At 48.0% G+C, this 25,902-nt stretch overlaps 8 protein-coding genes across 8 annotated transcripts; 3 read left to right on the forward strand and 5 right to left on the reverse strand.

Moving 5' to 3' along the window:
• Window positions 1-1,973: 1,973 nt before the first annotated feature.
• VFPPC_11613 (protein kinase subdomain-containing protein) lies at window positions 1,974-2,822 on the reverse strand (the record flags this gene model as incomplete). Its single annotated transcript, XM_018289743.1, has 1 exon — window positions 1,974-2,822. One exon carries the CDS (start codon window positions 2,820-2,822, stop codon window positions 1,974-1,976), a length of 849 nt encoding a protein of 282 aa, XP_018136367.1.
• Window positions 2,823-3,707: 885 nt separating this feature from the next.
• On the reverse strand, window positions 3,708-4,409 carry VFPPC_11612 (hypothetical protein; the record flags this gene model as incomplete). Its single annotated transcript, XM_018289742.1, has 1 exon — window positions 3,708-4,409. The coding sequence occupies one exon, from the start codon at window positions 4,407-4,409 to the stop codon at window positions 3,708-3,710; it is 702 nt and encodes a 233-aa protein (XP_018136366.1).
• Window positions 4,410-9,367: 4,958 nt separating this feature from the next.
• On the forward strand, window positions 9,368-12,092 carry VFPPC_11608 (ribonuclease H-like protein; the record flags this gene model as incomplete). The annotated part of the gene is made up of 2 exons (XM_018289740.1): window positions 9,368-9,793; window positions 9,858-12,092. 2 exons carry the CDS (start codon window positions 9,368-9,370, stop codon window positions 12,090-12,092), a joined length of 2,661 nt encoding a protein of 886 aa, XP_018136364.1.
• A 2,623-nt stretch (window positions 12,093-14,715) lies between these two features.
• Window positions 14,716-15,532, reverse strand: VFPPC_11329 (hypothetical protein; the record flags this gene model as incomplete). The annotated part of the gene is made up of 2 exons (XM_018289555.1): window positions 14,716-14,850; window positions 14,909-15,532. The coding sequence occupies 2 exons, from the start codon at window positions 15,530-15,532 to the stop codon at window positions 14,716-14,718; spliced, it is 759 nt and encodes a 252-aa protein (XP_018136361.1).
• A 2,466-nt stretch (window positions 15,533-17,998) lies between these two features.
• On the forward strand, window positions 17,999-20,021 carry VFPPC_11603 (hypothetical protein; the record flags this gene model as incomplete). The annotated part of the gene is made up of 3 exons (XM_018289736.1): window positions 17,999-18,291; window positions 18,341-18,900; window positions 18,949-20,021. The coding sequence occupies 3 exons, from the start codon at window positions 17,999-18,001 to the stop codon at window positions 20,019-20,021; spliced, it is 1,926 nt and encodes a 641-aa protein (XP_018136359.1).
• A 903-nt stretch (window positions 20,022-20,924) lies between these two features.
• VFPPC_14938 (hypothetical protein) lies at window positions 20,925-21,718 on the reverse strand (the record flags this gene model as incomplete). Its single annotated transcript, XM_018292703.1, has 5 exons — window positions 20,925-21,190; window positions 21,246-21,272; window positions 21,397-21,437; window positions 21,487-21,621; window positions 21,675-21,718. 5 exons carry the CDS (start codon window positions 21,716-21,718, stop codon window positions 20,925-20,927), a joined length of 513 nt encoding a protein of 170 aa, XP_018136358.1.
• Window positions 21,719-22,912: 1,194 nt separating this feature from the next.
• On the forward strand, window positions 22,913-24,920 carry VFPPC_14937 (kinesin light chain; the record flags this gene model as incomplete). Its single annotated transcript, XM_018292702.1, has 4 exons — window positions 22,913-22,990; window positions 23,039-23,664; window positions 23,714-24,450; window positions 24,502-24,920. 4 exons carry the CDS (start codon window positions 22,913-22,915, stop codon window positions 24,918-24,920), a joined length of 1,860 nt encoding a protein of 619 aa, XP_018136357.1.
• A 65-nt stretch (window positions 24,921-24,985) lies between these two features.
• VFPPC_11602 (hypothetical protein) lies at window positions 24,986-25,796 on the reverse strand (the record flags this gene model as incomplete). Its single annotated transcript, XM_018289735.1, has 2 exons — window positions 24,986-25,685; window positions 25,732-25,796. The coding sequence occupies 2 exons, from the start codon at window positions 25,794-25,796 to the stop codon at window positions 24,986-24,988; spliced, it is 765 nt and encodes a 254-aa protein (XP_018136356.1).
• Between the last annotated feature and the right edge of the window lie 106 nt (window positions 25,797-25,902).

Genomic DNA, 25,902 nt, shown 5'->3' on the forward strand with positions numbered 1-25,902 from the left:
GCACTGAAGTGCCTCTTGCAATGCAAGTCCGGAAGAGTAATCACAAGGGCGGCTCCATACCATCGCGCAACCACATCCACAGGAACAAAATTATAATACACAGCCCCTCCCTATCCGCCCCTACGGAAAAGCGTGCAATTAGACCACCTGGATACTATATTTCTCCAGCGCATGTCCCAAAAGTAACACCGGGATGCATAGTATGGCTCCCAGCTAAGGAGCACATCCTCCCCGACGCAGTCGTTGACAGACGACTCCACGCAAATGCCTTCAATCATCCAGCCGTGCTCCTCTCGGCCCCGAATCCCTTAACCCACGACTCTATCGTTGAAATTGTTATCGTAAGTCTCTCCAGTACCCCTTGCGATACTATTCTCATTAAGTCCAACGAAAAGATGACGTCCTGCGGCGGGCGCACGTTGCAAGAAGCATCTAAACTGCGTCACAGGTCCCAATTACTCCGAGTAAAAACAGCTGCACACCCGTACGCTAGGGTAGATCTGAATTTGAAGAAAGGGAAAGGCATGGGGAAAATTCACTCATACGTAGGCTTGGTACGGTATTGCATACAGTTACGTACGTTGGGGTTTTATGAACGTCAGATTGGGGAGTACTGTCTCACGAACCATAGTTTGAGGACGTTGGTTAGGAGGATGATAAATTAGACCATACAGCTCCGTATTCTTTGGTCACATCAACATGAAACTCGGAGTAGCTATGTTTTGTGGCACTGCTCCGTCATCGAGGCCGTTCCAAAATTTGTCCACGACCATGTGAAAACTGCGGTTTTTGATGTTTCCTGGACAATGGATGATGGAGCCGCATACTAGGCGTAAGGTGTTCCCAGCAGGCCTTGGATCTTACAGCCTTCAACGGCTTGACTTGGGTTTTGTCAAGTTGCTCCAGCTTTAAGTATCGGCAAGGTCTGGTCTAACGACATCGGCATTTCTCGTATCATCTGAAGGGCCGAGCATTGCTGGCTTGTCACCCATGTTACCACCAACAAGTTCATGCGGGTGATACTACATGAACAGCCTATTCCTCCGTTGCCTAGAATGTGTTCGACTCATAACCCTTATGTGAAGCCACAGAGTGCGTCCCCATGCTACCGAGCTTTCCCTGGCCATTTGTCAGAGAGAGAGACGGGGTGGGGGAAAGTGACAAGTTGCTGAGCAGAAACGTTTTCACTTAGTTGCGTTAAATGCGCTGTTTCAGCGTTAATACAGCAAGGTTGCTTTTGTGGCCCAGAGGTATAAAAGCTCTCCATGTCCCATCATAGTGTATCAAGAAGCTCATCATCAAGCTTTCACCCAACAGCGGAAATTAAGACACCCCACCAGCCTCTAGGTTGAAACTTTACGTTCGTTCCCTTCTCGCATTAGCAGTTGAATACCGCAAAGACGCAGCACGCTAATTATGACCCATTCAGCTTAGCAGAGTCAGAAGTCAGCGACATCAACTTCACGATGAACTGCCCGAAGTGTGGTAAAGGCAACATTACCGGGAGAGATACATGCGAATTTTGCGGAGCTGACTTGCCGAAATCAATGCGCCGGCCAGAATAGAGATGAACGGCAGTTTATAAGGGCAAAGGGCGGTGTTTGGATCCGGGCATTAAAACCAATGCCAACCATTGGCCAGGTGGAGCTGGAATGTGGTGTACAGTTGTTCAACACAACTCTAGGTAGCAAAAATCAGTGATGTCTTTGAGTCTTCGAATGGAACAGCTATAAGTAGAAACATCTAACTCGTGGTCTGACCTTCTCATATGGCCCTATAGCAACTGGATGGTTTGTGTACCACGGGCTGAAGTTGTTGCAAAAATTTGAATATTAGAAATGGTGCAGTTCTGGTTAATACATAAGCCCATATTGCAACACCAGAGCTGTTCTTTTCCGCTGTATAGCATCAAAACTCTCAAAGTCGTCGGGACATGCGTCACCCATACGGTTCATAGCTGTTCTCTCGTCCGATTATTGAAGCCACTGCAGCAACTTCTCATCGACATTTGGCCATCTCGACAGACTATAATAACACCGCCAAAACTGTAACCCCTCCCCCCAATCTTCCATATGGCCGCGCAATTGGTCCTTCCACAAACGATCATGTTCACTGTCGACAATCGCAGTAGAGACAAATTCCCACCAAACTGGAAAGTACCCACTACTTTCCCAATCAACAATTCCCGTAATCCTGCCGTTTTGAACAATAATGTTCTTTGAAGTCAGGTCGCCATGGGTAAAGGTGTACGGCCGAGCCGCTGGCATTCGTCGTCTCAGACGGTCTTGAATGTCTTGCGGCACATTCTTCAAGCCTTTGGCCATTTCATCCCAGAGCTGCTCGTCAGAGGTCAAAGGGCCATGGGGAATTCCATAGCCGTCACGGAACAGAAATGCGGAGTATACGGGCTGTTCGTTGATACTTTGTATTCTCGTCGAGCAGAGAGTCCGAAGTTGAAGGAGATATCCAACCATCTGCTTGGCGAAACTATCTTTATCAGTTTCAGATAAGCTCGGCCAAACCTCACTGAGCGGTGTGCCGGGTATGCGTTCCGTGATTAAGAAATGACGATCCCGGTCTGTCCAGTCATCAACGACTACAGGAATAGGTATGGTTGTGTTTTCGCGGATGAATCGAAGATTCTCGGCCTCTGAATTCGGAGGATGGCTAGACCTGTCTTTGATAATTCTCTGCGACCCAACTTTCCAAGCTGCTCGGTCACCGACGGCATAGAAAACTTTGACATTACTTTGATAGCCACAAGAGTCTTGACGCTCTGTAGTCCAGCTGCATGCAGCGCATGGTTCTTGTGCAGTCGACATAGTAGACACGAAAGGGTGCCGAAGATGTTACGAGCGGGAGCTATGGGGGCCGTCCAAGAACTTGATCGAGCAACTGTCGTACAGTTGGCACAGTTCGTGTTGTGGCTGGTGGTGTAGAAGTGCCGACTCAAGATGACAGTGGCCGGTGCTGCCCTTTTATCAGGACTTGGGCTGCCGCAATTGCTGACCACTTATGCTTATTTTGGGCGGTTGGCTGATTGGAAGGGGTTTGTCTAGGCAGGGGTTGCCTAGCCACCTGGACCCTTCAGGCAGTGAATCGGTCCCCATCTTCGGACCGTGCGTTAGTTGCAGCGACGGATGTTCGGACAGAGTAGAACTGCTTTGGCCCATCCAATTTTGTTGGTCGACCAAAACATGTTTGCGGGTTCTAGAGATGTAAGGATGGAGGAGGCATTGGTGCTAATGCTTACCTCCCACCACTGACCGACCGGCAATGGAAGAACTGGGAATTGATTTGCCTATCATATTATCTACACAGATTGGCGTCTTCGCTTGCTTGTCACAACACCGGAGAGATGTCTGCAAAGAAAAGAGCTCAGAAAGTCTCTCCGCCACCTTCATCATGAGAAAACGCAAATCATGACACAAGGCTTCAGTCATCGCCCCGTTACGCGCTATGGGTGCATAATCTCCGTAGCCCTCAGGCATTAGAGGTTTGGAACCAGGGGCATTGCGAAATGTGTTGTTAGATTCCTGCCCAGAGCAGGGAAGGAAACTCCCATCGCCTACATTCCGCCCAATCTGGAATGCTCATTCACCCTACCAATTGCTGCAAACCCCAAATTCTGGCCACGAAGTACGGTCATAGCCCAACTAAGTATTCATTTCTAACAATAAGCAATCAATTGTTTACTGGCTCTATACCTAATAAGTAGAGATGACCTCAAGTTCACACCACTCCTCAAACTCTTCGACAGTCTTTGTCTTGAGTGCTTCCTCAAACTCGTCGCTAAGATTTGGTGCCTTGGTGAAATCAACCGTTTCTAGGCCACCTCTCCCTACAAGAATTCCCCACAGGGTTACGCTATGTAAGCGTAGCTTCTTCAAAACTGAGAACAGAACGGATAATTGTTGCGATCCCAAGTTAATGTTCTCTAGCGCGATAGAGGTGAGCGTGTTCACATGGTTGGCCAGGAAGGTCGTGAACTGACCAGCCTCGTCGGAAAATCCTGCGTAAGCTAGACGCTCCAATTGTGGGAAGAAAACGTTTGGCAGGGTCAAGCCGAAATGAGCTGGATACTCTTGTTCGAAACCGCCATCAATTCGAAAGCCAATATCAAGCTCCATTAGATGTGGTGACAGAGCCGATAGCATGTCATGCAAACTTGCGGATGCAATATGACGGGCCAGAACGGCCTTGAAATCATTAGGCTCCGATATTTCTGGTCGTTGGTACACTACCCCGACGTCAATTTGTAATGAGAGCATCGATATTGTTGAGATATGGGCCCAAGTTGGGTTACACATGTTAAAAGCAACTGGAATAATCGGCGCCAGTGCAAGAGGACTGACTCTCTCGGCGGTAAAAGCACTAACAAGTGGATGGTGAAGCAGGCTGTGTAGCATTGTGCTACTATGGATGTGCGAGGCGGAAAATAAGACCCCAGGCTCATCCGAGCCATGCGCAGTAAGATCTAATTTTACCATTTTGGTATCTATGGCGTCCTCTGGTAGGAGCTCTGGTTTGCAGACATAGTAGTGATGATATAGATGAGGTCCTGGCACTATACCTGGTACGTATTGCTGCAAATTGAATTGATCGTACCATAACGCCGTCGTCAAACACGGGCGTGTCATGTTGACGCGACGAATGAAGGGGGCCAAATAGAGCAGTAGTTCCGAAAAAGAAAGACAATAGTATTAATGCATGTAAGAAGAACAAGAAAGGAATCTAAGCCGCGGTACAGAGGCGGTACAGAGGCTCTCTTTATACCTTCAGAGTCCTCTATTACAAGAGCAAGGCACGCCTCTCAATCATTAGGGCGGGCGGTACGGTCGGCGTTGCAGCTTCACAGCTAAGTCAGACATCAACGAAATCATTCATTGCCGGTAGAGCATGAAATTTGGTTGTGAATCGAATGATCACTCTATTTCACTAGCCATGGCACAATGTCTCGACTCGTATAAATAGACATCCCTTTTCTAAGAAGAATCCATCCCTTTGGTCCGTTTTCATCTCATCATACATTAGCATACAAGCCCTGGTCTTCTATTTGTCTCCATAAACTCTATCTTCTACCACCATGAGTGACCAGCGGCTTCGCAGAAGCGCCCAGTGTGGGTGTAAACTTGACAGCCCCGGGTCTACATTTCTGACCACGTCTATAAAGCGAGTAATTTTTCTTAACGAGCTGTGTGATAAATGCACACCGGAAGCCATATACGATCAATCAAATGATGAACGAAATAGTAACATTGCAACTCGGTTATTTTATGATAACCTGGCAGAAATTGAACATGGATCCTCGCTGTGGAGATTATCCAATGATAAGTGGGATAGCGACGGCCACCTTTTCACCATAAACGAAGTAGCAGCTAAAATCAGTTGCTCAGCACGGCCCCCAAATAACTGAAATAACTGAAGGACTTTTGTGTAACGCAGAGCTGCAGGCTACTCTATGAGCAAAATAGGGAATAGCTATTGCCTAATCACCTAGTTGACACCATTGCAGACTGGTGGCGGACAGGGTTGCGAAATGTAGTTCGGCGACGGCCAAATAGTACTGGTGCAAACACAATTTACTTATGAAGTCTCGGCTAGAACCTGAAACCTAGTGCTGCCGCTTACTCACTTAATGTTGGCTAGTGTCGTGGGTAGCACGTCACCATCATTAAGACCTTTCCACTCCCCTAACTTGTTCAGGGATCTTGACAAACGGCCCAATTCACTTGTCTTACCGCAAGTGAAAACCAGACACTTGTCGTGGGCTAAATATCCCCCGACAAAATCGTACTCTCTCAATTTATGGAGGGGAAGCCGATCTTTGTTTGACCCTGCAAGATACTTGCAAAAGAATTTGTGCTTCGCATCGTCTCCCAAAGGTTGTGTAGTAAGTATCGCTACTCTCTTTGTCCCCTTGAGCTGAACATTGAAATTCTCGCTCAGGTATATTGGCTTGCCACCACAGATGGTATCGATTTGGTAGACTTCTAAAGACATGGTCTAGACAGTTAGCCACAGCACGGATAGAAACGTACGTAGCGGGACTTACCTCCTCTGTATCCGTTTTATTGTTCCCCCATACTTTCATCCAGTTTGTATCTTTGTTGCATTCCGCTACTTTCGAGTGACATGTGGTCATGGTGATATTGATAAATAGAATGGCTCGTTATGGGCTAGGAAGACAGGATATAAAGAGACCGGATGATGAGAAAGCATTGTGGGATGCAGATGCCTTTAAGTACAGTGCTTGCATTGCCATGACCCCGCACCGTTGTAGACAAGCTCCGCTGATTCTGGACTATTTGCATACTGTATCTGGCTCGTGTTTCGTTTATCTTCTAGATTACTTTATGTTGCGATTGAACTTGCTTCTCTTAAAGTCTGGCTGACAGCTCTCATACATCTATATACCCAGTGGCACGGCCCGTGCCACTACGCAGCGACTCAGCTGCCTAAAAATGTCTCGGGACATGACCCACACCAAGTCAACACTTTAGGTACTGTATATCCATCACTTTTCTACATTTTACCTATTTGCCGACTTGTTCCACCGTGTGATCATTCAAGCGTGGCTATAGAAGCCTTTGTAGTGTCGCATTAAGGCATTTGTTCCGTCACCCCTCCGTACCCTGTTAAACCGAATATGAATATCGTCAACTGTTTTGATGTTCAGAGCATTCAAGATATCAACTACGCAAAACAAGTTCAGGCGAAACTCACCGACGCAAGTCGTCGCGAGAGTTGCCCAGGTACTAGAACACCCACGGCAAAGAGTTAAGCCTGAAAGACACATCGTAAATACAAAAGAAGGAAGAGGAAAAGGCCGACATTATTTATCGAACGTGGGGTTCAAGTAGTACCATTTATGTCTCTTTCACCCTCATCAATCCAGGCTAATAAGTTGGAACTGAGAGGCACGGCTTCCGTCTGGATCAGATACCTTCGCAGCATCATGAAGGAGGTAATTTTCCGTGCCTTTCCAGCCGCTTCGTCTGGCCGCGTTGACCCATGCCTCCCACTCTTTTGCAGTCATCGCAGGGTTATGTTTTGTTGCGGTCATAAATCTTTCGGCTGAAAAATGTCACCAGATATCGTCCAAATCATTTATATAATCATCTTTTTACCTTGAGAAAGCATTTCATTTTCGTTTTCTGGGTCTGCGAATATTCCAATTAAGGTTTCCCAGAATTTTCGACTGCGAGGGACTGGACAAAACCCAACCTCTTTAGAAGCCAAAACGTAAGCGGTCTCAGTCATGTCAGCATCAACAATGGCGCAAAACCTAGGACAGGACGAGTGATAATTTAATGACAAACTGAAACTTCTTCCGGAACTTGAGACATGGATGACCCTTATATATGTCGCCGCTAAGCTCATTATTAACCGCAGAAAACGCTTAGTAACAATCGCAATAGTGTCACCAATACACTTGATGAATGTATGAACGCGTATGGATATTAAACTTCCTCAACAGAGGATTGAACGTATATACAGTATGGCTACGCAAATTATTACCGCGATGATAGGAACTTCGTCCGCACTTTACTCGGCCGTCCACGTAACTTGTCGTAACTTCAGCATGCTTTCTGCTCCGTCCCCAATAACCTGGAGTACAGGACCCATATTGAGTTAACGTCCGTATGTGTAAAGCACTCGGGGAGCGGGTGTAAGAAATCAAGCGATTTTTGAACTAGTGATAGGCAGATATGCCTCTGGCTGCTATTGGAACATATGGCTACCAACTTGTACAGACAGAATCTTTCCCTGTAACGTTGTCAGTGTTTCGCTTTTCACATGCGGTTTTTAGGGGCAGGGATGGACATCTTACGAATGGGAATCGAATCGATGGATTCATTCGATGCCAAGTCTTACGAATATCGAATCGAATTTCTTGGCGTTCGATTCGATGTCGAATCGAACAGGCAGGTGTCATTCGATATTCGAGTGCATCGAATCGAATGTGGCGCATCTGATTCGACACCCGAATCGAACTGCGCACATATCATTCGACGATCGAATCGAACGGGCCCGACTGTTCGATCAATTTTCGATCGATTCGATCGAACGAAGTGTCGTGGTTTGCTGAAATTGGCCAGGGGCTCGTTCAGCGTGACTAGATGGGACGTGTCAACAAGGCTGTGGCACGATCGGACGCGACAAGGCGTGATTGATGTCCTGCTTTCGCGCTATCGTATTTGGTGCTAAGATATGTTAGTAGGTACATATTTACTCTTAGAGACTTCCGTATAATTACAGGTATTTAACAACTGCAGCAATCATCTCATTAGTAGCCCACAAATGGTTGATTTACTAAATTCCAACACCGATCTATTGCATAGAGGTTGTTTCTAATTTTCCGAGACAACTATTTGGTGTGTGGGAGAGGCTGGAAAACGATCCCCTGGAGAAATGAAATGCTACCAGAGATGTTTAGATGGTACTTGTGCCGCCATTTTAGAATAGGTGAGTGCCCTGGTATCCACTAGCTAACGCCATACAGGGTAGGTCTCCCTCTGTAGCAAGCTCGACAATAAACCTGCAAATACATGCCAGTTTTTGCAGGGTAGATGTTAACCATCAACAAGACTAAATCCCTTTAGATCTCTCCTACCGCGAGAATCCCATTGGTACCCATTTTGGTACGACTGGACGAGTATTTCAAACTTGGAATCTCGTAAACCATCCTCATCTTGAATTGACCCTTGCGGTCCCAGGCCCCACTCCTATGTTGTTATGCAAGATCTTCGTGAACAACCGTTCAGACCCAAATCCCTGGAAAATTACGTCACTCCCTAAGCCCTACAGGATCAAAGTAGAGCAAATTGGGTAATTATTTCATCCACCTCTTTGTAACATGGACATGCGCCGGAACCCACCTGCCCCCGCCAACGGATGTACCAGCAACTTCATCGATCTTTCGTGGCTTATGTACAACATGGGGGCGATGCGCTTCAGTGGGATGTGCGACGCGCTCACTCAAGCCAATGGGAGCTTCTTGAGCGACAGCCCTCTTTAATTGACAGGTTGCCACACAGCAATCGTGTTATAATTGCGTGAAACACCAACAGGACGTTCGAGCACCAATGGTTGGACAGCCAGAGCGTAGTCACCCGCGCCACCAAACGATGCTTCTTTCACTCGTACAGGACTTAGCCAGTTCAACGGAGCTGGCGACCTTATGTTTTCTTTCTTTTCGCGTTGAACGCCAAACCGCGTGTGAACACGCGTGCGGCCGTACTTTCCTTTGCAACTATGGATGAGTATACGTTGCGCCTCAGCGAAGCCTGGATGAGTTCCGACATCCTGGCCAAGCTCGCTCGATCCGCAGAACCGATTTGCTCGACTAGCTAACATCGCCACGATGTCCTCCGAAATATTCTCTTCGATCCTTTCCCCGTCGAATCAGCCAGGCTCAATGGAGCGAGTTGAGCTCTCGTCTTCGCAACTCGCTTCGTCTTCAGGAACCTCATTGCCAACAACGCCATCGCCCCATCCTCGCGGGACGGCCGCCGACTTTGTCAAGGCTGATTGGACACTCTGGGGCCGTCAGGAGTGGGCGAAATGGCCGGGATTCGAGCGTTATATTGGCGGCCAGGACACGAGGGCGTGGTGGCAGCAATTTGGGTATCGTGTTGAGGACCGTTCCACCTCGCGCCAGGGCAATAAGCTGAAGTGGATCTGTGCGGACTGCTTCGCCCGAGGCTTTAAGAAGAAGTCAGACTTCTGCTTCGTCTGCTCGACCGGGGCCGCCATCAAGAAGCACCTTCGCCAAGCCCACGGGATTCTGGTAAGTGCGGGCCATGCTTGTGCCTCTCGAGCACAGCTTGACAATATGAGTTCTCATTTGGCAGGCCCCAAACGAAGTTGCCCGCGGCATGGGGGCTTCATCTCTAGATCACCAGAAAATCACCCACTTCATCGACGCCGACGTTAATAACCCTCACGACCAGTTCCTTATCGGCAAGTTGCGTGGAAGATTCAGCAGCAAAGGGCTTCGGATTCTCGTCCTCGACTGGATTACCTACCATAATTTGCCGTTCGACATCGTCAATACCGAGCGGTTCCAGCGAATCCTTCTCTACGGCAATCCGCTCCTTGATACGGCCCATATTCCCTCCGCGAAGACCCTTCTTCGCATGCTCGAATCTGAGTATAAGGGCGCCGTGGGGCCGGTGACCGAAGTGTTGCGTAGCGCTCGATCCCAAATCCATTTCTCCTTCGACGGTTGGACATCCAAGTCGTATACTTCATTCCTCGGGATCAACGCTCAATTCATCGATCATAACTTCGTTCAACACCCAATTCTCCTTGGGCTTCGACCTCTCTCGGGCAGACACGACGGCGCATCGCTTGCCGATGAGGTCGCTGATACGCTCGCATTCTGGCAGATCAACGACCCTGACAAGCTTGGGTACTTCACACTCGACAATGCTGCCAACAACGACACCTGCATGGAAGATCTTGCCTTCGAACACGACTTCTCTCCCGAAGAGCGACGGATTCGCTGTGCCGCGCATATCTTCAACCTCTGCGTGCGGGCTTTGCTCTACGGGTCGAAGCGAGAGAATTTTGCTGCAATTGTCGCGGCGGATGGCGACGACCAGGATGTGGATGAGCAGCAGATTGACCACGCTATCGACGAGGCCCTGGATGGAGAGATGGACAACGAGGACGAGGAGATGCAAGCCGATGCTGTCGTACACCCAGATGAAGACTTCATGTCGTCCCACCCAGCTCCAGAGGAGATAAACGCGACCAGTTTCAGGGAGTATGGCCAGTATGGCGCGCCGGGAATGCTTCATAACATCGGGCTTCAGCTGCGAGCAAGTCCACAACTCTATGAGCAGTTTCGTCGGTCTCAGCGTAAGGAATCCGGCAAGGAATCCACGCTCCACTGGGTCTTTAACAACGCCACCCGGTGGGACTCGGACATGCGTATGATGGAGAGAGCCCTTCTCCTCCGGCCGGCGCTCAATACGTTTTTCAATGACGTTCAGAACCGGTGGGAGACGGAGAGCGCTAGCGAGAACACGAAGCCAGCAGTTCTACAGTACCGGTTAAGTGCGTATGACTGGAAGGTCATCGAGATACTTGTCAAGCTTCTGAAACCGTTCGAAATCGCCACAAAACAACTTCAGGGAATTGGTATTCCCGGAGCGAGGTCCACTTGTGGAAGTTTCGATGAATACTTCCCTGTCTTCGAGATCCTCCTTGATCACCTCGAAAGTGCCATTGAAGGTACAATATTGGAAGAGGTTGAGGATCCAGTGAGCAAGGAGAAGAGGGATGTCGAAGTTGCCATCTTCGACGGACTTGACAACAAAACTCGGAAATTGCTCAAGGTCTTTATCAAGCTTGGATGGAAGAAGTTGCATAAATACTACAGCCGTCTGACTAGCGCCGCCTATGTAGGCGCTGTTGTTTTCAACCCGGCGAAGAAATGGCGTCTTCTAGATCAACTTTGGTCCCGGGTACCGTCCCGTAAGACCAAGACTTGGCGATCGGAGTACGAAGAAAAACTGCTGGAGATCTGGGAGAGGTATAAGGAGCGCGAAGTTGGCTGTGAGGTGACCGCTTCGACTGACGGGGCCTCGATGGATTACATCGAGCGGAGGCTTGCAAGGAGTGTAGCTGGACCATCAGGTACCCAGACTTCGCCCTTTGCAGCGTCCTCGCGCGGGGGCAAGAACACCCGAAAGACAAAACAGTCGGCAGCGGGAGTGATGGCTGACGATGAATATGCTCGGTACTGCGCTGAGGATGTTGTAAACAGTCACAACTACAGGAGCAGGCCGATTGACTGGTGGAAAAATAACGGTCATCGGTACCCGCGACTGTCTCTAATGGCAGTTGATATGCTGACTATTCCATCGTCTTCCGCGGAGAGCGAGAGGACGTTTAGCAGCTCTGGACGTATGATGGTGCCATTGCGGAGCCGACTGAGGAGGGAGATAGTGGCGATGGCTCAATGCATTCGATCATGGAGTAAAGCTGGGATCTACACACCCTCATTGCCGCTTCTTAGCCTGAGTGAAGATACCTGGACTGACATCCTTGTGTCGCTCAAGGATACGGGTGACATTTAATCTGCTTAGTACCTAATTGACTTGTGTTCCGCGACGTCTCGTATAAAGTGACCATGACCTCGTGACGTTTTTCTGCCTTCGTTTGGACTAGTCTTCGACGTTTCCCACGTTGAACGGAATTACCCGACCGTTCGATCGAATTCGAATCGAATTCGATCAAGTCTTGGCATTCGATTAATATCGAATCTACTGACGACACATTCGATTCGATCCGAATCTACAGGAGACATGTTCGATTCGAAACGAATCTACGAGACGAGAAAATTCATGCATTCGATTCGATGCGAATCTGCGGATGGTGTGTTCGATTCGATTCGAATCTACAGGGGTCACATTCGACTCGAACGCCAAGGCTTGGCGTTCGATTCGATAGATTCGTAAGATGTCCATCCCTGTTTAGGGGCGAGTTGAACGTTACGAAGGAAATGCCCAACGCCTGTAGGTTGGGTCTGACTTTTGTATGTCATCAATGTACGACGCGACAGACATAAAATGCCCCTGTGCGAGAGACTGACCGAAGCCGTGTGTCTTTACATAGCGGTCTTTAAGGGTTGCGAGAGGGGCCGTGACTTCGATGGATTCTAGAGTCGGACACTGTAACCGTGGTCGGGAAAGTGCGGCGAGCCGTGGTGAGATATAGGCAGTTCGGAGCTCGAAAAAGTCTCCTGCATTAATACCGAAGTTTTGTATGATATCTTCTTTCGCTGGTAATGGCAGGTACTTATATATGTTTGGAACGACAGTCACTTCTGTATGAATGGGATACTCGCTGTTGGTATTAGTAAAGTCTTTCTGGGCTGAGGAAACGGGAAGGGGCCTGAAGAGGTTTTACCAGACAATGAAGCAGCAGCACCAGAGTGCAACGACATCTGCGAAATGTTGCTGCAAGGAAGCACTTTCCCACTGAACGCTATTGCAGTATTAGGTTTTGAAGTTCTATACCAGATGCGACGCTATCTTACCAAGATAATATTCCCAATTGAAATGCTTTAACAATGTGTTCGTTCGCCAGACTGTGAAATCCACGACATTCCCAGTAAAGTGCCAAGAGTGCATGGATTTGTAGGGTCCTTGTATAGCGAACACTGAATTGGATCTCGAGAATATCCTGATTATGAAACGGGTTCGTAATATCCGCCAAATCAACCAGAACTAATATAGATAATCGATCATTGTCGGAGCTCTGCGAAGTAAGATATCTTTGCCGCATGGCTCTTACTTCGTCTGGAGGGAAAATGGGCCACTGAGGAAGAAATTTTTCCAAGTACATCTCTGTACGATTCCAGAAGACTTCCTGATACATGTGCTGATACATCTGCTGATATGTGAGCTCGGGTAGGCATTCATCCGATGTCTGTGCCACAGCGGCTTGACACGTTGACCCCGAATTGCCTTCAAAGAGCGTGTTGACTTGGTCCGACATCCTTGAGGATAAAAAGGCGTTCAGAAGAGGGATGGAAGGTGGAAGAACCAATAGCTGGAAGGGTGTTGGCCAAATTATTTATACTCGGAGGGAAGTTCTTGGTGTAGAGCCATGTGTCTACTAATTACAAGTGAGAGCTTCATTAATGCTGCAAGGGGAAGTGAATTAGGCTCAGCACCAATTTATAGGTCAAGAATTCTATATCCAACCAAAAGCACAGAAAATAGCAACCAAAAGTCCTAATTCCTTTAAAAACCCACCGCAAAGCCTGGATGTAGGCGGATAGCCAAAATCACCCGCACACCACGCACATCCATGTCCAATTCCATCGTATTCTAGCTGACATTATTAAAGAGTTACGACTGCGGCTTCTCAATAACTAAATCGCGCCCTACGTATGCAATTATGGAATCCACCATGTTTCGTTCCATGTCGTATTCACTCCCTTTAAGCGAGATGCGGTCATCCACAATGTAGATAGAGGATGGCTCGACATCATCAATAATGCGTCGAATTTCTCGCCAAGCAAGTTCCGGGCCAGTCCACCCACAGCCCTCGTGTCTCATGGAATGATCTAGGTCTTCAGCCGCTGGAGCAATCGCAGCGCAATCAACTATGTCCCCGCGCACAATATGGTCCCGAGCAGCCCAATCTAGACATAGTATTGAATGAGACGTCGTTGGTTTCGGTTTCTGTTGAAGAACAGCTTTACATTCCCCGCATATTTCGAAGTTGAATTGTAAATCAACGTTCTCGGTACAGTCATCCTTCTCGTCGCATTCGCATGGATCGGATTTATAGATATGGCAACAGTAAAGGCTGGCATAATGCATTGTTCGATGTATTGACAATGTCCCCTCGTTATGTCGTTGAAATGGCATTGAAATGGCGAGAGAAAACCAGATGTAGTAATCAAGGTGTAGCTGGACTAGCTGGTAAAATTATAAAGAGAGTGCTAAAGACTAAATATAATATATAGGCGGCAAACACCAAATGAATAGACAGGTGACAGACGTCGATTTATATCTCTGTGCATTGGCCATAAACCAACCCCAACCCCCAACCCCCAATCCCCAACCACCTGGCAATTTCGACCGGCCCCAGTACAACACCGCAAGAAACTTTGCAACCATAACGCTTTTGATCGATGGGTGGAGTTCCCACCCGCCTTCACTTTCCATGTTGGTCGTGTTGAACAACCTAAATACGCAGGGCCGAATTTGTGAAGGTGGGCATTCTGCGGCGGTGCTCGTCTGACAGCGAGCCACCACCGCGGCGTCCAAACTTCTTGATACCGTCCCAAACTCGCCTGAAAAGACCCCGCTGCATCTGTTCCTATGAGAAGTCAGATATTATAGTTTGAGCTATATAAGCATAACAGGCAGCAACTTACCGTATGAGGCCGCAGTATTTTCAGTTTTCCCTGATTCAGTCCTGGATTGAACGGATGGGCTGGGCGTATTCCCTGCGATAAGCTGCCTTGTACTGCCACTTGGTACAGAGGAGGAGGTGGTGGTGGAGGTAGACCAGCACTAGGACAAGACGCAACAGTGTACAATCGTAGCAATTCAGAATATAAAGTCGTGGAGGACAATGTTTCTGGAGGGTTGATGCGGAGAAGTTTGCACATCCGCCCTATAAGGATTGACGAAAGACATTCAGTCAGCTGTTTTGGAGACATAACGTCAGCGTATTCCTCGCGGTCCTCATATTCTGGAAAGTCAAGTCCCTTTAGGTGGGACGCTATGTTGACTAGATTTTCAAGATCATCTGTCGTTGGAGATTGCCGGAGATTGAGCATGCTTTCGAATCCCCGAGAGTCCACTAGCATTTGTAAACGAGCTGTGATGTCACCCTCGTTTAGCAAGGCAATGCCTGAGTGCTGAGGGTTTTTGGCCGCAGCTATCGCAAGCTGGTCAGAGGCATATTCAGTCGAGGTAGAGTCAGGGTTATGCACGCTTCCGGGATTGGCCCAGGCCGCAATAGCCAGACACCAGTATTTACTCTTTTCGGTCATTTTGAGTAGTCATATTTGGAGGGATCAAAATTAAAATACAAAGATTGGCAGCCTCATTATGCTGAACTATAACTTGGAAAATGAGGCTGTCGTGGGATAGAGCGGTTGGTAATAGTCGGGTTGCTGCTGCAGCCAGCCATGAACCGTGCATTCTCATCGGTGTGTTTTGTCCACTTGGTGTAAGTAATTTGGTTGCATCGGCTACGGCAAACATAAATTGGGGGGGAGTGCAAAATGTACCACAATGTCCCCCATGGGTGGCTATGTCTCTGCGACCTCACTAAACCCCCTAATCCTCGTACGCCCCAGATCTGCTGGATTCGCTTACATGATCGACCAAGAACACGCAAATCGGGACAATGGGAGGTAGGAGAATGGAATATTCTTCATGCTCTTTGAAAGTCCAGGTAATTCTGAACTTTATATACATTTTTGACACCATTTAAGCGGAAATTGGATGAGCTAAAGCAAAACAACCGGACCTAGCTCTACAAACTGCACATCCCTCTTCAAATCAATCGTGATATTGCCATAGGGTCGTCCTTCCCATGATTGGTCACTTGAGTTCGCGTATTTTTGCTGCGAGGAGTTGTATCGTCCAGTCTACGACTTGGGACTTCTCGTCTTCTCTCGGTTTGTCGAGCTAAGTGGGTTTTCGCAGCATTTGTAGCAAAGGTAACCCATAAAGTGTGAATGATTGCTATCGTCCTGATTCACCAGTTCATTCCGTTTCATCACAAGGTAGAAGAAGGTTGATTGTGTGCTGTGGAAGCAGGTTAAGCTTTAAGCGAGGGAGACTGCGGGCAATCTGCATGTATATTTAGTTATGCTGGGCTACATTCTGTACTTCTCTGTCTTGCAAACCTTCCCCGCTATACGACATGATCCATGGATCCGGCAGGGGTAGTTCCTGACTTCGACAGGTCCGACAGGGATGTCTCGCCCTCCTTCTTCAATGGCTTGGTTTTGCGGTATCTCTTCACTCGCACGACGCCATGCACGAGGCCAACCAGCGTGAACAGGCCATTTAGAAGCTGCATGATTAGTGTGTGAAAGACAGAAAGACCGCGGGAGAAAGACACCTTACCAGCTTATAGTTAATCCGCGATGCTACTCTGTCATTAAAAGAGAGGAATGAGAACCCAAAGACGGCTACCTCACACAAGGTCCGCACATACAGAGGAACATATTCTTTCCATGATACAGCCATTCCACTAGTTTCGCCGAGTTCGCCGAGTTCGCTGAGTTCACTGAGTTCGATGAGTTCGCTAGAAGATCTGGTTGTCCTGAGAAGTATGATGCAATAACCGAGCACCATAGAGCCCCGGAAAACAGCCACACCTGAAGTCAGAAGATGCTTCGCAGGTCCTCTAATTGCCATGTCAGCCCATAGCATGCCGATTCCGCCCAAAGACAATAATTGCAGACATCTCTTTATTAGTCTTCCATTCTCTTCTGCGAACGCGGCCTCTCGCGCGGCTTCAAATATCGTAACCTGGACTGAGCTTAGTCTTCCAGCTGGACACGCTAACAAACTGTGACTTACCTCCAACAGCATACTCCAAAGTATCATACAGAATAACTGCCAGTCTGCCAAATTGTCCGACGAATACCCTGATCGACGCCAGGTTGTCACCAACAGTCCCAAATCTACCCCAAAGAAAATTGAGGAAAGGGCATATAAGACACCCTGATATGTCCAGTGTCGTGATAAGTGTCTTGTAAAGAGATGTGAAGATAGTGCTGCAGGAAGAAGAATAACAAGCTGTATAACAAAACAAACTGTCACTCCGATTTGTTGCTCGAAGGACAAGGCTGATTGCTCTTCCCGCTGCATGATGTTCAAGGCGTTACTAGGGAGAATTGTAGAAAGGAGGCTCACCGCAATTCTTGCATAGACAGCCTCATTTTAAGTATTTTCCTCCAAAGGGCTTGTCTCTTAATGTCAAGGTAGCCTGTATGCGTATATATCTTGCCAACACCTCGACCTCGCCTCCCTCGTCATACCCATCTCCACCTCGCTTAACGTACCAACGAAGGAGAGAGTCTCACCAATGTGTGATAGCTGAAATGAACAAAAGTGATAACCATGAGCCCCTTGCGCACGATGCAGTCACATCATGTCTCTCCTGCATTACAACAAACAGGAGCTTGTCCGGGGTTTGGGAAATGTAAACTATGGGAGGGGTGCGTTTTGGGGTGCTTTTGCGCAAAAGCACCCTAAAACGCACCCCCCTCCAAACGGCCAACTTCCCTGCGACCGCGCGATGAATCCGGCAACTTTGTAGAAATCAACATGGCTGGACACCCGGCGTCGTCTGACTGATCGGCCATCGGTTGGTTGATGTCAGAAGCAGCTTTTTTTGGTGAGTGAACATGTAGGTGGTTCGTGAGGATGGAGTTGACTTTCCTGGCTTCCGCTCCTTTCCTTTTTATCTTGTTGTAGTTGTTCACAACGAACCCAACATGTTCTCAACACTTACAAAGTTCTTGACAGAGGAAGCAGCTGATGATAATGAGTTCCAGAATGGTTTCACAGAAGAGCAACCTGACCCAGATGTTAAGAATTGGATATTACATCGGTCTTATAGCTTCCAGACGGACATTATCCATGAGCAGCTCAATGTCGAACTTCGCGATGAGGATGACATCCCGCACGTACGATGCGCTTTGACCTTAACACTAGGGAGTCGTGATACTCCTCATTCTGATGTAAGAGGGTTAATATTCAAGCCACATGCCTGGTTGGGTCCTGAACTGTACGCTTCTTTCAACGCAATAGTGACCATGATCTGACTATGAATGCAGGAATATTATTGTTGGTAACGGTCAAAGCTTGTCCCGAGCATCTGAACTCTGTGTCGAGCCTTCTGGCTCGACGCAGGTCAAGGATGACCATAATCATCGTGCAGAGACACGTATACTCCTAGTCCTGAAATCATACCTCAAAGGCTGCCATACGCTCGTCCAAACGCCAACGAAAGCACAACAACGAAGACTTGCAGGCGTCCGAAACTGCATAGAAGCTCAAACGAGTGACGACAAAGAAGATACTGTAAGATTAGCCCCTATACTGAAGAACTTAAAGAGGGACGGCATAAAACCTGATAAGCTATGTTCCGAAACCTTCAAACGCACAAAAAAAATCGAACAGCAATCCGCTTCCACCCACAATGTGGGATGCTATTTAACTGGGATAACACAACATCGCGATCTACTCCCTCCCGGGCAGTGCCCTACGCCTAAAAGCAAAGATACACCTGCCTATGAATGTGGGCGCGGCGTCGAACGAATTATGGAGTTGACATCAAGACTTGCCGAGCTTTACGACGACGACATCGCCAATGCCACCTTTACTTTTCTAGAACGTGAGTCCTCTCTGAAGCACCCTGGGCCACCTTGCTAATCGATTTAAGTTGGAGCCTGTGGTGTAACTCGTCTCGGTAAGGCTGCACTTGGTAATGAAAAGTTCTTCTACGACGCGCTTTTCTCCTTGATTGATTTATCCTGGCGAAAATTGACTGCTGTTCATCCCGATGAGGCACAAGATGGCGACGTCGACTTAGCCAGCGGGCTTGTACGCAGGACGGCATCAAGGACGGCGGCGGACAAGAACTTGCCGATCATGAATCCTTTCGCCTGTTACTCATCGTATACTGAAGCCGACTACAATTTTGCATGCGAAAAGTTGAATCAAAGGTCGTTTTTAAATGCGCCACGAGAACTTTCCTACGAAGTCTCCTTCGGCACAATAATAAGCCAGGCCCGAAGAGCAGCCAAGTCTTCACCCCCGGACAAATCAAGGACTTTTATTCTTTACAATGCTAAGAGGCTTGCAAAGTATATCACGAACGAACAGAGGAGAAACCGTATCATGGGTTACCAGGACAATGTTAAGGACGCAGAGCTGGCGTTAAGAATTCTGGAGGGGAAATGTTCACCCCCAGAACTCACTGCAGTATCGATGGCTGTGGTCCACATCATAGTAGACATTTTGCTCGACAGATGTCCTTTACCGAAGAAGAGAGGACCTCCATCGAAACAAGACAAGATATCAAAAAAAAGCCGAACGCTGAAAATACTTCCAGAAAAACACGCAGGCAGCCCTCGTTTACCTCACCACCAACCATCACAGTGGCCTAATGGCGTCTTTCAAAGTGAGACTGAGCCAAGTCTCCAAGCTCAATCATACAATCCGCACTTCAATTTTAACAATCCGACATCAACCAACTTGGGGCAGTTCACTCCTGTATTCGGCGGTCCAGATCAGTCCATGCACTCAGATTTAACGAATGCATTGGGACAAGTTAATTTTGATGACGGCGTGAACATCGATGCACTTCTCTCTCAGTTCTGCACACAATTTGATCCTAATGGCAATTGGGTACAAGCTCCTGACGTCAATACCAATTCTATCCTCCCAACGCCTGTTTCGCAAGACGATCCTGACGACCTGCTCCGAAACGGCTCTTTGGACACAATGATTTAATGTATGTAATCTGAATAAACTAAGGCCAACTGTACTACCTCAAACCTTCCTTACTGGCCGTACCATCACATAGTGTGGCGCACCTACAAAATATTGCGTGTTTGGAAGGGCAACAACTAGATCCCTTTTTGTACATGTGATAGGGTCACTCGCTACAAGAGACTCTCCTCTCGCCGCCAGCCAAACCCCTACCTCGCTGTGTGTCATTGGAGAGAACACGGCGATGCGATCGGGTATAGCGAAATGGAAATCAATAGGCCCGTTCCCTTGACGGACAACCCGGGGCGGCTTCTGTAAAGGACATACTTCTAGCCCTTCTTTTCTGATGGCTTCGTTGATAGCGCAATCCTACTGCTCGTTAGTTCGGTATTCCTGTTGAGCGACCTGTGCGATTACCATATTTAGAAGTATTTCCGTATATTCTCGGATCTGTGCTGTTTCGTCGTAACACCACGTTGTCCGACCCCGCTCGTCCACGATTTTCGTGGGGCGCAGAGTCGCAAGACTGTCAATGATATTGTCTTGAAGGCCTTGCGGCGCGTCGAAATTCAAAATTTGGTAGTGGGTTGCTTGAGCCATCGTGTTTGTTGCTTTGTCTCTTTACGTGAACTTGTCGCGGGCCTGACCTTTTATATCTACACATGATGGATCCTGGCAGGAAGCGCACAAGCCAATATTGGGCGTCGTGCTTAGGCTCAGGAAACCCGTGACTCTAAAACTGGGTCCACTTGGCAACTCAATTGCCAAACACGGTAATTCCCTTAAACCTCATAGCACAATGCATAAGCAACGAAACTTGTCAATGGCTGAACTCGTGATGGCATAATTCATGTGTAAGACAAATGAATGATTGTAGTCCCAACTTCATTTACGTAACTTTGACCCAGACCATGCGCGCTTCATTCATGGTCCCTCATTACGCCTCTGCGCCTCATCATCTGCGACCTGTTGCAGGAGAAGATCGATGTCGACACCTTCATTAGCACCATCTAGACCTACGCCTTCATCACAATATTCCGTCCCTTCCGTCTCATTTCCATCGTTGACCGTGGGAGAGCTTGGCGAGATAGGGCTCATAGAAGCTGTACGTTCACGTACGGGCGGTTGATCATCGTGGCTCGGTTCCTGGCTAACGCCTGCATTATGTGCAACTGGCGGTGTGTTTGAGTCTAGAAATAATGTTTAGCAATTAAATATATGCGATATCAGCTTGACTGCACTTACCTGCGATCTGGATGTTGGGATGGTGCACTATTGATCATTGTCAGCGGCAGTCCGAACTGGCCTATAATGTCAGACTCGCCTGCAGCCCCTGATCTGCCGCTTTGTTCTGCCATCGCAGGTGCCTCAGAGGAATCCACGACTCCGGCTATACCCATGGGGTTTGCAATATCAGATGGCGAGGCTGAAAACGCCCTACTACTTTTCAGCGACGTATAATATACGGGAGAGCATGCATCATTACCCGGGGGGTGGTGCCAAATTTTCAGCTACTTCGTCCTGTGTTCGTGATAGCCCAGATGAGTCCGTCTCGCTGGGTTGAACTAAGGGCACAGGGAGAGTGCTTCCAACTGGCCGAGGTGTTGGGGAAACGTGTTGCCTGTTACTGTCAGCAAACTTCTTCCCTACTATGACGACATAATGTTGGCTTACTCTTCGTCACCGCTCGTAGACTGGGATGTAAGACGTTCAGCCATTTTTAAGAGAAGTGCAAGCAATAGTTACAAGCCAATGTAGACTGGTAGGAAGACCTCTGTCTAAAACTCTCATATCTTCAACGGAAATGCTGGACGTTATATACCCATCAATTCTTGTCTCTTACCCCAAGTGCTCTTGTACATTAGTTTGATATCAGGGTTTGTTGCTGTAGGCTGGTTCTGATCATGTATTAATCGATACACTCCCTTTCTGATGCCAACCAACATCTCTTCTGCAAGCCACATCACCATGGAGGTTACACCCACGCATAAACGATCTGGCACATATTGATCAGGAACACGGATCCAAAAGCTCGCGTAGTACTCCTTTGAGACCAGGACGTGTTCCCACAGCCGTCTTGTCGCACTCCAAGGTTTAGTACATCCGGTAAGGTCAGTATCGGTGAACCAACACAGGTCCTTGCAAATGCAGCTGCTCCTGTAAGCTGTATTCAAATCCCCTGTGATGGATCTGTCATACCGTTCCCACGAGACAGCACCTGGTCGCAACTTGGTACGAGTTCAATTGAATCCCATGTTCGTCAGCCGGTTTTCACTTTACCGCACAAACCAACAGATTCCTGGAAGCCACATCACATTTAGGTTTCATCCATACATTCATCATTTACCAAAACATGCTGTATTCCCATGGTGCAACTTCAACTCCCTCTGTATGGAAATGACCGCAGATTCCTCGAATGGCTTTGACTCTTCCATGACGTGATCATAATTCTCCCGACCAGGCTCAGTTATTTGCTTGGTTTCGGGATAAATGTCCACCTCTCTCGTGGAGGAGCACTCGTGCTGGGCTCTATCGTCGGAATGGTTTTGCCATTTCTATACTAGCGCATATTTTAAACATGGGTTAGGTCTATCTCATCTTGACGGGTGGCTTTTAATTTTGTGGACTGAAAACCACTGAAACAGCGGGCTGACATAGATTCTGGCAGACTTCCAATTGGGTAGTTCTGTTGCCTCCCGGCTGCGGGAGCTGTACAGCTGAGAAATCACGGCGTTCCACGCTAACCCAATTTGAAAGCTTTTTGGGACGCTTGGTAAGGATTTTCCAAATCGGGGCTGGTGCTAACCCTCACTCAGCGTCCAAACTTGGCACCCCCGGAAGTCGATTAGTTATTTCTGGACAGACTGCCCCGCCCCGAAGACCCCAACACGATCCATCTCTTCACCTCCGCAATGGGTCAGCAAGTTACCAAAGACATACGCTCACGATTGGAGCACCAGACTTTGGAAGAATTGCTTATTAACGACAAGGTGTTTTCATTTGACCCCAGGGGAATGCCACAAACTAACTGCGCGTAGTATGTCGAGGAGCTTGAGCGGCATCTGTTAAGGCTTCCAAATACATCCCATAACAATCTCGCGAAGATCTTAGCATCATGGGAGAAAGCTCTATCAAAGAGCAGTATTTCAAGATCCCAGTCCAATCAGCCGCCCAAGGGTTGGATTTCATCGGTCAAGGACAGGAATTCCCGGTCATACAAGCTCGGTTCATTATGGTCACTTCAATCCCAAGACATCGACATCCCTCAGAACGTTGCCGACGTTCTCAAACAAAATCCCCGGAATCTTTTACGCCAGACGTCCAAAAACGGTGTCGGCCTTCAATCTCCGTCTGATTACTATGAATACACCTGCAATGTGGAAACAGATCGCATCCTTTGCAAGATCTTATGGAGATTTCTGACGACTTTCTACTATGACCTCATCTCAGAGCTCGACGCTACAAAGAATCTGCTTTCCAAAACTGAAAATGGTGGTGTCGCCTTTGTGGTTGCCGTAATTTGTCAATCAGGAAAGCATGACCGCGATATCGTTCGGGAAAAAGTGATAGGCTGGGCGAAGATAGGTCGAAGATACCGCGGATTCATGGATGCGCTATGTTCAGGATGCTTATTTCTGTTTCCTGAGAAAATCAGCGATCTCGTGTAAGTCAGATTGTCTATATTTTTGGTAATGTTTCTAAATTTTCGAAAGCTGGGAGACGTATGTGCCTGTTAAAGGGAGCGCGTTTGCCAAGGTTACCCAGTTTCTTCGAGAAATTGGTATTGTTTGCAAATGCGAGGAAGAAGGCTGGAATGATTTGAGCGACCAAATCTTACAAACCTTACGCGAACCTTTTCGGAGTCTCGTCCCTTTTCAAGTTCAGCCTAGCCAGCAATCTCAATTCCGATGGGCTGGGAAACCCTCGCTTGCGTCAGCTCCAAGCGATGCCGATATACATAGACATGAATCAAGACCTCAACCAAGGCAAGGCCCCAATCGCGTAGTCAAAAGGACTCGAAAAAAAGGTCCTGCATCCGTGAGGCAACAGCTGCAGAGCTTCACCGGAGATCTTGCGGCTCACCAGGCGCCTCGTGCGGAAAAGAGTTTTCCATTGGTGGCTTGCCAGAGTCACCATGCGTCAAGAGCTGACAGGTTTGAGACGCAATATGACACTCATGGAGTAGATCCTCAGGGTCAGTTGCCTCGAAAGGAACGATGTTGGGCATCAGCTCCCAACCGTGCTCGGCAGTGGCTCCTATCATCTCAGTTATCTACCAACGATCGAGAACGAGATTCACTAAATGAAATCTCACTGAACGCAGTGAACCATGACGTGGATCAGCAGCAGAGAACAGGGAAATCAATTACCGATACTTTGGGACCTGAGAGAACAGGCTTTGGCCGTATCAGCGCTCTTTTGAATGATGATACCAATGCTTCAGCCATTAGTAAGTTCATAGGTATTTGTGGAAATCTTGTACCTAACTAATATTTTGAAGGGGCGATTCAGTTCGAGAAACATATTCTTGAACAAATAGTTCTCGGACGAGCTGCCGATATTCTGGGTGAAATTTGGTTCGGTAGCCCGCCGGGGTTTGTGCCGTTCGTTTCACTAAGACTATCGGGAGCATTGCGAGATATTATTAAGCTATCTGGTCAAGAGGTCCTTATGCCTGAACCTTCTCCGGATACTGCCAGGACATTTACAGGTGTATACTCAATCGAATTTGAGTGTTTCAGACAATTGATTCAACGCGATGGGTTTGGTGCGATATTTTGGAACGAATACGGGGGAGAAGCGTTCGTAGCGATGCAAGTGTTGGATAAGGAACTGATAGAGGCGTTTATTCAAGCAAGCCAGGCCACTATTAGCGTCCTTCCGATGTTGGATACTGTTACAACTGGCAATTCAGCCTAAACCGCAGCACGGGGCGCATACTCAATCTAATGTTAACAGAAAATTATAATGACGTCAATGATCTCCTATGACAATACACCTTCCTCCCTCAAGATCTTCAGAGCGTCCAACACGGTCTCCACCTGGCCTTTGGTGGCTCTAACATGGCCAGTGGGATAAATAATACACCGTGTCTCGCCGTCCTTGTCGACGGCCCCATCTTTGACCTTAACGGCCCAACCAGTTTCTCGAGACTCCAACTGCGCCCTCACTTCTGCCTTCACCTCCTCCTCGTTAAGCAAAAGACTGCCAATATCGAAAGAAAATTCAATCATTTTCCCAACCTGATCTTGTATTGCCTCAAGTCCGAAAGTATTTCCCAAGCCCTTCGCCCAAAGGCAGTCAGTGAACTCCGTAAAGAAGTTGCCATCGATATTTCCAACACTGACTAGCGGACCTTCGCGAAACTCGGAGGGGAATAGAAGGGAATTTATCCTCTCGTCTCCACTCGTACGGCTAGTTGCATCCACCGAAATAATGTGAGCGTGGATATTTTGCAAATCGATGTCGGAAATGGGCGTAGGTCTGGTCCAAAACCCAGACGGCTCTGTTATGCTGGTGCCTAGTAATATTTGTCCTTCAGGGATTGTTGTATGTCGATGGAGAAGCCGCAGTCGGAAATGGTTCTGGGCGTTGTACTTTGCAATTATAGCACAGAGTTCTTCAAATCCATCAGATAGTGCGTCGATCTGAGGAAACGAGGTATCGGGGGGGAACTGGTTGTGACTACCCGGGATCAGTAAGAGGTTTGGGAGCATACACATAAACTAACAGTCTCGCTGAGGCGATCAGAGTCTCCTCAGTCATATTAGTGCTGAACTGTAAAATGTCTGCCATCTCGATGTAAGGCGTCTTGTGTCGATCACGAGGGGTGCCGTAAGTGTAAATGACGCAAAATGGGGATATCCAGAAGAATATTACGTCGGCTGAGGGTATCATGTGA

Source organism: Pochonia chlamydosporia, chromosome 3 (assembly GCF_001653235.2).
Source record: "Pochonia chlamydosporia 170 chromosome 3, whole genome shotgun sequence".
In the NCBI taxonomy this organism is placed as follows: Eukaryota; Fungi; Ascomycota; class Sordariomycetes; order Hypocreales; family Clavicipitaceae; genus Pochonia; species Pochonia chlamydosporia.